This window comes from Trichoplusia ni, chromosome 3 (assembly GCF_003590095.1).
Source record: "Trichoplusia ni isolate ovarian cell line Hi5 chromosome 3, tn1, whole genome shotgun sequence".
NCBI lineage: Eukaryota > Metazoa > Arthropoda > Insecta > Lepidoptera > Noctuidae > Trichoplusia > Trichoplusia ni.
Genome location: NC_039480.1, coordinates 12,383,519 through 12,396,268, shown reverse-complemented (window position 1 = coordinate 12,396,268; position 12,750 = coordinate 12,383,519). Strand labels below are relative to the sequence as shown.

At 34.5% G+C, this 12,750-nt stretch overlaps 1 protein-coding gene across 1 annotated transcript; it reads left to right on the top strand.

The window, feature by feature from the left end:
- Positions 1 to 75: 75 nt before the first annotated feature.
- Positions 76 to 12,742, top strand: LOC113491952 (alpha-(1,3)-fucosyltransferase 9-like). Its single transcript, XM_026869169.1, has 5 exons — positions 76 to 1,458; positions 5,384 to 5,535; positions 10,336 to 10,587; positions 11,008 to 11,259; positions 11,485 to 12,742. The coding sequence occupies exons 1-5, from the start codon at positions 1,264 to 1,266 to the stop codon at positions 11,942 to 11,944; spliced, it is 1,311 nt and encodes a 436-aa protein (XP_026724970.1). The 5' UTR covers positions 76 to 1,263; the 3' UTR covers positions 11,945 to 12,742.
- Positions 12,743 to 12,750: the final 8 nt, after the last annotated feature.

Here is a 12,750-nt window from a genome sequence, read left to right as displayed (position 1 = left end):
CTCTTGTTATTAGAAGTAAGTCACATTTAGAAATTATAGAAAAATGTAGATGGCTTTGTATTAAAATGTCTATAACTTTAAAGTGTGTTCTTTTTTTGTTTCCTATTTATATGTTACACTAAGAGTGTTCAGGACTTTTTTGTCTTGTCTAAATGGTTGTCTAAAATGTTTTGACTTCAATCAACCAATCCATTCAGTCTATAGCAACCCTGGTTTAGCAGTGGACCTAAGGTACGTCGATGTTATGACTGACAAAGGTTATGTACTTTTTTCAAGCCCGGACAAAGGCTAATATTATCTATCGAATAGGTACATGTTGGATTATAAAAGAGCGGTCATTGAGCTGACTGAATACCATTATTATACCCACGATTCATAAGTTCGTGAGTTAATTTTAAAATTCAATTTCTATTTCATATGCTTGTCAAAAACTCCCAGTTCAGTTTGAATATTAATAGCTACTTTTAGAATAATTGGTATATCGCTCTAACGTCCTGACCTTCTGAGTCAAAATACGTGACTTATCACCACGTCAATTACGTCAACTTCAAGTTGTCGCACGCTGCGGTTAAATATCGCGGAATCGCCGAGTGACGGAGGCCTACGGTATTTTGCCAACCGCATAATAGGTACCTGTATCCTTCCCATCGTACGCCCATTTGCGCCTCCGCGCGCTAAAAAGGTAAATGATTTGTTTCTATTGGTTCCATACAAACAAATCGCTTCAAATCCTCATACACATATCTGGTACAAACACAACCTCATATAGGTATCTAAACTCGAAACAATTCAGCACTAGTAAAGTTATTTCCTGTACTTTATTCGAATATCATTAACCAAAATCATGTATTATTTTAGGCAGCGGGCGGAAATATGTCCATGGTTTCAACACTATTGTCAATCAGATATACATCGACAGAAAGTTTACATTTTGGTAACAATGAATGTTATTATCATGCTGCGATATTTTGTGTCAATTCTAACTAACTATGTGACTACACCTCGTATTGTAGCTTAGCAGGCGTAGATAGGCTCGCGTGTCAATACGTTTGACAATGGTGCGAGGATTAAACGTATGGTCGGTTACTTCAACACGGAGTGTTTTCTTAACAACAAGTGCCTACATGTTGTGGTATTAATAATCTAAAAGGCTATATAGGGATGTAGATAGCAATTTAATTAATCTTTTTTTAATAGTGAATTGAGTGTTTGTAATATAAGTTGTAATGAGAAAAAAGGATATTATTATCTACCTTATTTAAAATGATTGTTTCTAAAAAACTTTTTGTGAAAGTTGGATTAATAGTTGTATTATTCCTATGTGCTTTAATGATATTTAGTCCAAACATTTACAATATTCCGATTCTAAGGCATCCGGCTTTCAGCGACTTGGATAGAAGGGAGTTTGGTCTAAAAGTACATGTTTCTACTGTTGAGGCCTTCTATAGGAATCGTGAGGTGAGTTTTTTTGATTTATTTTATTTACACATTAGAGATATCAGGGCTCGTTTCTGCTATTTACAATGGCCGATGAATACATCGAAGTTGGAATAAAATTACATTATTTGTTTTCTCCTAAGCATTTTACCAACACAATAATTCGAAATTCAGTAGGTACGGGCCGGAACACTCACGCTCAACAAAATTAATATTGCAAGAAAAAGTAAGATTTAAACTAATAAATGTTAGTGTTTCAAGTCGCTTTTTACACTTTACGTAAAGTTGTTTCATGTATTAAACACATGAAAGACAGGTTTGATCGTAACACAGAAAAGTGCCAATTCTTTTCCAAAGTTACTGCCATCTACGTTTTTAATTGTGTTAGACAATCGGTGCAGGAAAATATTTTAGGGAAACTCCAAATATTGAAGTCCGAAATTGTAACGTCACTATGTAGGTACAATTTAATCCTCAGACCTTGAAATAAATTAGAGGTGGGCCTTTTTTCGTATTAGGTATTATTATTTAACATTGAATACAAATTAATTTTGAGGATATGAATTCTATAAACTTCTATTTAATTGCCCCTGTTGCTTTCGTATTTGGTTGAATATTGCAAGATAAATTAAATACCTACACTTCTCAGGCTTCGATTGAACTGAATTTTCTACTTCAAATTGGGTGAAAATACAATGCTTATTAAAATTATATGGAGCTGATCTTATTATGCTGTATCTGGACGGTGCCCATTAGCTTTCCGCTATGAAACAACTCAACACAGTTCCTTCAAAGTTATTGTTTTAGTCATTTCTAGTAGATAATTATTACCTACGTCAAAAATGTACACGCGTTAACCTTGAGCGGCAAACAAAATGTATAACAAATACACTGAATAACAATTCATACAACTCATTGAAAATTTATTCAAAAATTTACAAAACACCAGTCCTTGCTGTTTACCTACTTGATAATATGAAGATGTGGGTCATGGGTATTGTATGACAGCCTAATAGATTTACATATTAGGATGTTTTTGTAGAGCTCTATTTGTCATTGATTTTTAAGAAACTCTTTATAATCCAGATAACTTACCATCCTTACGTTATTACCCTATAGTTTGAACTATGAAACACAAAGTCTACACTGAAAAAAATTGTTTGTGTTAACCAATTTTTGATGCTACCTATGACATTTGCATGGAGACATTCTGAGACCTTGAAAATAATGTTATTCTTCTCTGCTACCTTACATATTGTGGCCTGTGGCATTTGTTAAGTACTTTTGAAGCAAGTCAATTAATTAAGGAGGCTAAATCTACAGGTTTTTAATAGATGGACTAGACAAGAGAACACGGAAAGTATAATAATTACGTGATATAATACTCAAGCTGTTTTGTACTTTTATTGTTATTGATATATTGATAATATAGGACAAGAGATGAATGACTGGTAACGTTCGAATCGGGCTCTCGACTCTGAGGATTCCGTACAAATAGGCTAAAGATAGCCTCAATCTTTAACAAGGATACTTCCTCTGTAATATCAGCTAGCTATCACGGTTTATGAGATACAGCCTGACGAATAAAATAGATAGAAAGTCAGACGAGCAGACAGCGGAGCGCCAGTAATAGGTTTCCCTTTTACCCTTTGGGGTAAACTTTTTCTAATAGGAAATCATCAAATGTCTCCTTACGCTTTGGGTTGAACGGAAAGGAGTGTCAGACTATCACTTAATAAAACCCCCCTATATTCCTTTCTTTGCCCTTCGTTTACCGGGGCCACGATAACCGGGACAATCTCGCTGCATCGCGCAGACGTCATTCTTAATGGGCTCCTCAGTGCCTGCTGATTCTCTTTGAGGCACGCGTGGAAAACGATCGCGCCGTCCGGCACGGAGCCTACTGTGGACGGGACTTGACGGGAGTCATGACATAGCCCCCGACGCGACGCTCTTGGGGTAAAAACCTTAAGCTAATGAGACCAAGGAAGTTCAAGGAAACCCCTTTTAGGTAGCTCTTAACGGGTTGTTAGTTATCAATACATAATTCTCTAAGAACTTTAAGGCTATCTTACACATGTTTTATGTATTTAGTAGTCACGATTGTTATGCCTCTATTATGGAAACACAATATTCAAAGTGAATATCATCATAACCTGTATTTATCTGCTATTAAACAAAAACAATAATAATTATAATTTAGCCGGCCTATACTCATGGTCAAACGTATTTCCTGACGAGTTTAACCTACTCCTTAGTTTTAAACTTCTTGTATTGTGGAAAAGAGACTGCATACTGCAAAGCGAGATAGAGAGTCGTCTTTTTTAATCACAACGGCCACACTTAGATATAAAGAGTTAGTAATTTGGATCTTGTTTACATTTTTCAATCGAATTCCAAAAGCAGGAAGGTCCCAATTCGTTTGCACCTTTTTTATGTTTTTTACCTCTGAACCACTGTTATTGGTCTATTCCTATAAAATAACGATGAACCAAAATGAATGATCATCAAGGACTATTTTGTACCTACATAAATGATAAGATTAAAAATTGTTATGGTAACATTGCTATTAACGATTAATGATAATTTTCTACGAATTTATATTTTAATGTCTTTACTATATCAGTTTACATCATTAGTAATAGTTACGTAGAAAGTTATTTTATATTTATAAATAAAAATAAAATAAATAAATAACATCCCACAGCTGAACACATCTTACGTTCAGGTTGTTCAAAGTTGCATTTTTTTAAGATTTTAAATAATTCCGTCAACATTGGAATTTATTAAATTTAAATAAGTAAGTAATAATTAAATGTGTGTCAAATTAATATATAAACAAAGGGTCTACTAAGTCTGAAAGTAATATGTCTATAGATGTAAAAGCGTGACGGCGCTATACACGGTGTAGAGCGACATCTCTCTCTCACACTTGCAATAATTTTAAGTACTAAGGTAGGCCCTCAGAACGTTAGTCGGAGTATGAATTTAACCATAGTTACTTCTTCTCGCGCAAAGCCTTAAAAATCTGTAGAGTTTTTGCCTTACAATATATCTACGTATAAATACTCGTTTTTTTTCAATAGTGATACCGTGGAACGAGCAGGGAATATACTATCTAATTAATCTAATAAACCATATCAAAAATAGATTTGACGCGTAGACACGACTCAATAATTACAGCCTAAGCAAGTTTAGAAAAAATAAACTCATTTATAGCTTGCGAATAGATATATTATTATATAATAACTCTGCAATTAAGCAGCCTTCAATTTTTTACATTAGTAAAACGCGTACAGATTCACAGTCATTTGTTTTTTCCTGTTAAAAGTTAGTATTCCTAGCGATACCAGTATCGTTCACTAATCGTTTACGACTATTGGTTGTTTGCATTATGATTACGTTGATAAGAATGTAATGTTTGTTGTTTAACCGATTAATAAGGATACAATTGATTTTTCATCAAATGAATTCGTTTCGAGAGAAAATTTAAAATAGCACAAATATTAGTACTAGCTACTGTCCGTGGGCCACAATTGCTACAATTGGAATATAAATAGGGATTTAACTATCCTATGTGTTATACTATCTGTGTACCAAGTTTCGTCTGAATCCGTTCAGTGGTCTTTGTGTAATATTAGTCTTTATGATATGAGATAGTGATAAACGGAGAACAGAAAAATGAAGTTTATTTTTACTTGTTAAATATCTTTGCATTTAATAGAATAACCTGAATCTAAAATACTTTGTAGGCGTCACTAAAAATTAAAAATCATTTGGTGAAAGTATGTGTGTTAGTTTATTTTAGTTAGTTTAGTGGTAGCTTCTTCTTGTCGTATATGTCGTATTACATCATATGGCGTCAGAGTTCAAACTGGCCGGAGATCTCTGACGTGGCTTTACACACCTTTGAAAAACACTTACATATGTCGGTTTTTTTTTTCAGTCTTGGCCTCACTCAAAGTTAGGAGGAATACTGTTTAGCAATGAGCCAACGCCGCACCCAAATCTTAATGAGAATAGGACATACCTTATTCTAATTTGGAAACATTGGCAGTGGCTCATGAACCGGCATGTCTTTAACTTTGGCAAAGCGAGGTACGTGATATCACTTTCTTATTATCTTGGTCTTGCTAGCTAACACTTCTGTGTAACATTTGAAAGACTTGACTAAAACTGTACGAAATTAATTCTTTATTGAATGTCGGTTCGAATCGCACCAATGCCCAAATAGTTTGATTGGGCCCTCTGAATAAACCGTTCTATAATAAATAAATAAAATCTTGTTATCAACACCATTTATAACTCAAGAATGACTAGACACAGAACAATGTCAGATATCGGCCTACACAACTTTTAAAACTAAATTCACAAGGACACAAAGTTTTTACTTACAACAATTTAAATATTCTAATAATATTCTAACTTATTAAAAAATAAGTAGTTCGCTTCGAGAACTTTTCCAAAAGAAAATCATTTACATAAGAAATCATTTTATATCCATGTTCTCGAAAATCTAGCTTTTGTGATCGATTCCATTCGATTATTCTGAATAATTCAAGCCATTTACTCTCTATATTTTATTTACCACATTACAATTGTCTTTCATTATAGACCTAAATAATACGTTAATCGTATTTATTTTAAAAATATTCCGATTTTTTAATGGATTAAAAAAATCGAGACCATTAGGTTACGTAAAAACACCTAGACAAAAAACAAATCTGAGGGCACGGCAGTGCCCCAGCCAAGTCTCGAGCAAAAGGGTCGCGGCCGTACCAATCTTTTCTCGAAGCGTTTCACGGCTATTTCACCCCCCCTGTATCATCAATACGGACAAAGATAGGGGTTTAGATTTTCGATGACCTAGAGTAAGTATTAATACAAGCTCAGCCTCAAAATAACATGACATTTGAACCAATAGTTTACGAGTTATAAGCCACCAAAGTTACACCATTTTGCCACTCACTGATTCACTCACTGACAGATCATCAAAAAGCTAAGGTACTTCTAGCAAACTTAGAACCATCAAATTTGGCACCAAGGTAGATAATGTTATTGTAATGTAAACAAAACTAATGTAGTCACAGATAATTGATTTATTATTACAAATTAAGTTGAACAGGACTTGGCTCCCATAAAATCTCAAAACTTTTTATGATGGAAGAATTGCGTAGAGAGACTTGGCTCTTTTTACATTGAATATTTTTGGTGGGATATGCATATTATACCGAAACCGAAAGCATACTTTATTTAGATGTAAGCCAAACTTCATAGTAACATTATAATAATAATAATAAACGTTTATTTTCTCACCACAATATAAACACATTTTGTATGTAAATTTCAATATCTCTTAAAAATAAAAATAAACAGTACTTTGTGGGAGACTGGTGCCTAAGCTAGGCTTTACATTGAGAATTAATTTTCTTGTGTGAGCCTTTGTTTTTTGCTAAGGCACTGGAATCCTCATGGACAACCACTCCCTGGGGGAGAAAAAGGTAGTTTCAAACTCTTACTGACATTTTTTTTTTGTGTCGGTGTATGGCAATGCGTTGCAATCCTTCATACACTTCTTGTGTTTGTTATGTGTGTGTTTTGTTAAGCTAAGACGGTAAGACAATGAATCAATGTGTTTGATGTATTTAAAAAAAAAAGATTAATTTCTGGAAGTTTTTAGCTGCTGTAACTTGCTGTATCCCCGCCATATTGGTCCACCAGCAGAATTAATCTTGTATCGATTTCTTGTAAAGTCTACGAAGGCTCTAAATATATTTATCACGTGTGTCTAATCAAGTAGCATTGTTCTTTAAGGTTAATAAGTACGAATCAACTGATTTAAACAGCTGTCTCGTCACGGCCATCAAATATGATTTGCCGTATCAAGTACTATTTGCGTTTGCGTGAATCTCTATCACGTAGTACGTTTTATAACCGTATTGTATAGCTGATTTGAGTTTTACGAAGTGTGAGCGATATTGTTTTGTTTAACTATGAAATTTAGACCTTATTGTGATTGCCAAAAAGTTCAACTTGGAGATTCTAATTTGTTTTATGAATAACAAATAAAAAAATAATAAAGACATTTTCATTATCATTGCGGTTTTACAGAAAACTTTGGGTTTTATTTCAGTTTCTAAAGGGGTGAAGTTTTATTAGGTTACGTTGAAGGACTGGAATTGGATGCTAAGATAATATATTAGATATGAGAGCACTTAGTCGGGGCATTATAGGTTTTGACTACCTCTAGTCACATTCGTAATTATTGACTGCACGGATAGCCCAGTGGCTGAGGTCACCACGCCAAACCATCTGAGTGTGACATGTCGCGGGTTCGATTCCCGCGTAGGACAAGCATTTGCGTGATTCACGAATGCTTGTTCTGAGTACATCCTCTACACAAGGATTAAATTATTTAGAGCAGGAGAGGTTTTTAAAGAAAAAAAAAATCCGGATAACTCTGTCTGATAAACTGTGGCATTAATTAAACACTGCAGATACACCAAATTGATATAGATAGAATGAAATGATACTCCTTATAATTAATTATATCTTAAAAAACGGTTTAACGATGTCAGCTTTGATTCAGGTTCCCGGTTGGGTCTAAAATAGTCCGGCAATCCCAATAAATACTACACATGAGTAAACGTGAAAGTTTGTATGGATGTACTCAAGTATTTTTTACACTTTCACGCAAAAACTGCTGAACACAGTTTGATGTAATTTCTGGACAATAGGGAATTTCTTTTTTTTTTGTGTAACCTGCCTTGGGCTCAGGGTGAGGTAGCAGTCAACCGCCTCCCCGGTATTTTTTCGTACCTTGAGCCGTTTGGGCTGAGGTAATATAACTTCAAGAGAATCCGGGTGCCGAACCTACTAAGCACTTCTTCTACAAGTTTATCTTTTGATTCAGCGATCTTCATTCTGCCACATATAGAACGTATCATTTAATTTATAAACATTGCAGACAGCTCCCGCTTTTTTTTAAACTTCAGGTTCAGCGCAGGTCTTTTGCAACATATAAGATGGGTGCAATGTTATCAAAGAACATGTAAGCTACTCTCCGCGACACGAGCTTCAAATGAATCAGCTTAATCGAATGAATCATAATCAGCGGGTCTAGGTAGGCAATAATAAGTTATCGTTTATAAATCTAGGCCAACTGGGCACTTTCATCTGGAGTATTTGGACGAATCATTTTTTTTATTTAGGCACCTTATAGGTCTGAACTAGGGTGGGGCAAGCGCCCCAGTCTGGCTAAGCCCATTTACGCATGATTACGCTTTACCGAAATAGCAGTAGTGATAATTTAATTTAGAATGGTGACGAATGTCCAGCAGATAAAAAAATGAAAAGCTTCCTTCTTACACATAGGTCTATATTTTTATAAATAGTTTTGGTTTAACGATTGCCATTCTAATTCTTATCACCGCCGTACCACATCAGTATCCCCACGCCCTGACTTTCATATTATATTAAATGCAACTTAATAAAATAAAAAAAGTTCTCCTATAAAGATATCAAAACGCATTTGAGTTTCGATACGATACACTATAAATAGATGGCTTATTTATATTGCAGCTGTTTTATTTGGTTCCCATAATAACAAAACTAAACACGGCCGTACAATGTAATTCAATACATATTGTGCTACAAACAATATCAAAAATTGACAGTGAGTGTTATACAAAATAGACGCGAATACACAACAATTAATGTTTTTGTATTTATGTTGCGCAATAATAATGTATTATTCACATTCTTTGACTTGACTAAAAATCATAAAACATAGTACCGATTCAAATAAAAAAGTACTGAACCAGACTTACCTAAATACATTTTTATACGACCAAATGACAACTCACGTTAAATGAAAAAAGAGTATCGAAACGGTTCATATTCTCCGAGTTTGTGAGGTAACAAGCAAAAAACAAACGAATTGAGATCATCGTCTTTTTGAAGTTGGCTGAAAAGACAACTGAAAACATTAGTACATGTCACTGCATATTATAAACCAGAAACAGTATCCCTATTTCCCTTTGACTACTTAAATCTTTGAAATGACGCGGCGGATTTTGATGTGGTTTTTTTTAACGGTCGCTAGCTTATTAAATACAATATACTACTATAACATTCGGAGCCCTCTAGTTTCAAACTCATCAAAGGTTGTCTCATGATCTTAACAACTGATAAATTATAGTTAGTTATTTATAGTCACACATAATAGAAAATGTAAAATAGCTCTATAGCCACGATTTTTGGTCATAGGTTGTGGCTTGGTCAAATGTGGCTCTTTCAAAGTTAAACTAACTTTTCTAATGATGCGATAAACTCCCAAATGGTGAAGGAAAACCTCAGCATCAGCATCGTGAAGTAACCTGGATTCTAAAAATTTGAATCTGAAATCGTGCATTAAAGTTCAAATCAATTTGATTCTGAAAATGCGTGGGTAATGTTAAACGTGGCAGTCATAGTCGTTTATCATTACTCTAATAAGGAACAGAATAGAACCATTTATTTGCCATAAACATGTGAAAATTAGTGTGTAAGTGTGTAAATACATATATACACACGCAGTCGCATGCACCCTGCGTGTTCCCTTGGTATATTTTTTCTATTAATTTCACCTGTCATCTATCTTTTATCTTACTACCATTGACAACCATTGACCGGTGCTCGAAATTCTGCGTGCTTACATATATCGCATGACATATAAAAATAAATCACTAGGAGCTAATATGATGCTGTAGCTAAACGGTGGCTATAGAAGCTCCGCTATAAAACGACACAACTCCATCGATTTTAGATGTGTCTGATTTGGCTACATGAGCACTTTGATCGCAAAGCAAACAAGATATATTTTTTTTATTTTTTAATATTATTAATTTATTTTTTCAGTAATGACAACATTTTAAGTTACTGCAGTGTGAAGAATTGTCAATTTACTGGTGAAGATAAATTGATAGACACAGCTGATGCAGTCGTTGTACATTTACAAAAGGGTGTAATACCAACAGTCGAAAATAGAATTGCACATCAAAGATGGATTTTTCTAAGCGACGAGTCCCCAATAAATACATTTTCAGTGTCAAAATCAATACGGAGTTTTGAAGTTTTGAAAGACATTTTTAATTGGTCTATGACATACAGGTAGGATTCATAAATACTTATAATGAATGGCTTTCATACTAACATTTATTTGTTGTTTATTTTGATCGTACTGGCACTTTGAAAAAGTTGTGGCCCGTGTGCGGCGACCTTTAGTATTGAAAAATCTAATTAAGTAGGGATTTATGCTTTAAAAATTACAAAACATTTATTTATAGCCATTGAATGGCAGGTGATTTAGCAATATCTATATGTAACGCACAAATGCGTTTCTACAAGTTTTATTGACTTTATTTAATAACTTTCTCGGTGTTTCGTTACGTACGCAAGCTTATATAGAATATTTTATTGAAATTCGATTCGACGCAATCGCAACCTATATTTCAAGCCGAATAGTAGAACAAGCACCGCATTAAACTGTCTCATTTTTTTTGGAACGCCTTCGGGACTTTCTTTTTACAGGAGTGATACTGACGTACCGGTGCCGTACGGTCGCACTGTTGCTCTAGAAGAACCAATCATGGAGTCCTTTAGTGTAAGCGACATACCTTCGCTTATTCCATTCTGGGAGACCAAGCAAAAAGATGTTTCTGCAACTATTCTGATGTCGAACTGCCAGTCTAAAGCAAGAAATGCGATTTTAAAAGAATTGAGGAAGCATATGAAAGTCGACGTTTACGGAGCGTGTTCGGATGTACCCGAAAACAGAAACCGGTAAATAAAATATTTGAGGTGTTTTGTAGGCTCCGTTCAATGCCTCTTTAGTCAAGTGATGTTTCGAAAATGGGTAATGACAGTTGACATAAAGGGTTCAAATGTATGGCGGTGACATAATAATATGAAAGCCACATGGCTTATTTTCTATCGAGGGAAACGATTGGAGGAGCTCGCGGCTAAGCTACATTTACACAACTTACAAAATGTGTTTTTCTTTTTCAGCTGTCCTGGTCACTTCAAGGAGGACTGTGAACCAATATCATCATACCTATTTTACTTAGCTCTAGAAAACTCAAACTGCTTTCAATACCTTACCGAGAAAGTGTTTTTCCACGCTTACTCAAAAGGAGCAGTTCCTGTTATCTTTGGTCCGTCAAAAGAAGATTGTGAGACCCTGCTGCCCCCGAATTCATACATTTATATTGAGAAAAAGAAGGACGCAGAACAAGTAGCGAAAGATATTCTTATGCTAACAGAAGATTTAGATTTGTACCTATCATTGCACTTATGGAGAAACAATTTTAAAGTGGTTAACGAACATGGATTCTTCGGAACTAAGTCCCATCATTTATGTCGTCTATGCGAAGCTTTGAATTTTAATGACGAGTCAAAGAAAATATACAGAAAGGAAGATCTCGCTTGGTATTTGAACCCATCATTGACATGTAAGAAGGTTAATTAAAACCTGTAATTTAACATAGAGGTTTTTAACCCTTTCGTTGTATTAGATTATTCTATTTTCGTATTGTGTAAACAGAGAAGACTTTGAAGTTCTTAAAGACAAACGGATATTTCTGTTCTCCAACATTTAGCGGAGTCCGCAAATCATTTCGTGGAGTTTTGAAAGTTCCCTCCGGGGATTTTCCTGGAGAAATATAAATCCACTGTTCATTGAGTAATAAATTTCATCGCATTGTTATTCACGGAGAGACTGGTCCCTTTGAATTATGATACAAGTTTGTTTTTATTACTTACATTGTTGAAGGTGTTAAAAAAAGACTCGTCAAGACTAGGCTTGATTATTTTTTGTTGTAAAAATTTAAGGAAACTGTCATACATTTAATTAAAGCTTTAGTATTTTAACAAGTTACGGGAGATAAAAATATCAAGTGCCAAAATAACAGTAAACAAGAGACGATTTGGCTTAAACATGCTATTTGCTAAGTGAGACTGCAGAGCGTGTGTCGACAAATATTACTGGAGATACAACAGTTACAAAGTACATAGTTTGGCTAATCCCTAGAGGAAACGACAGCCATGTTAAGCCGTTGTGAAAACTTCTCGTAGTATTAAGCAGCTACGGTACAACATTAATTGTTTTAAGAAATACGCGCTGCTCATAAATGGCTTAAAGAGTGTTTTATTTTAGTGCCGGGCTTAAACAAAGATTTTAATGCCCAGTTACGACGCTCTTAGTTAATGTGATTGGTAGTTGTTATTACAGGAATAAGTATATCAAAAAAATAAATTGTTTGAAATACTTATTTT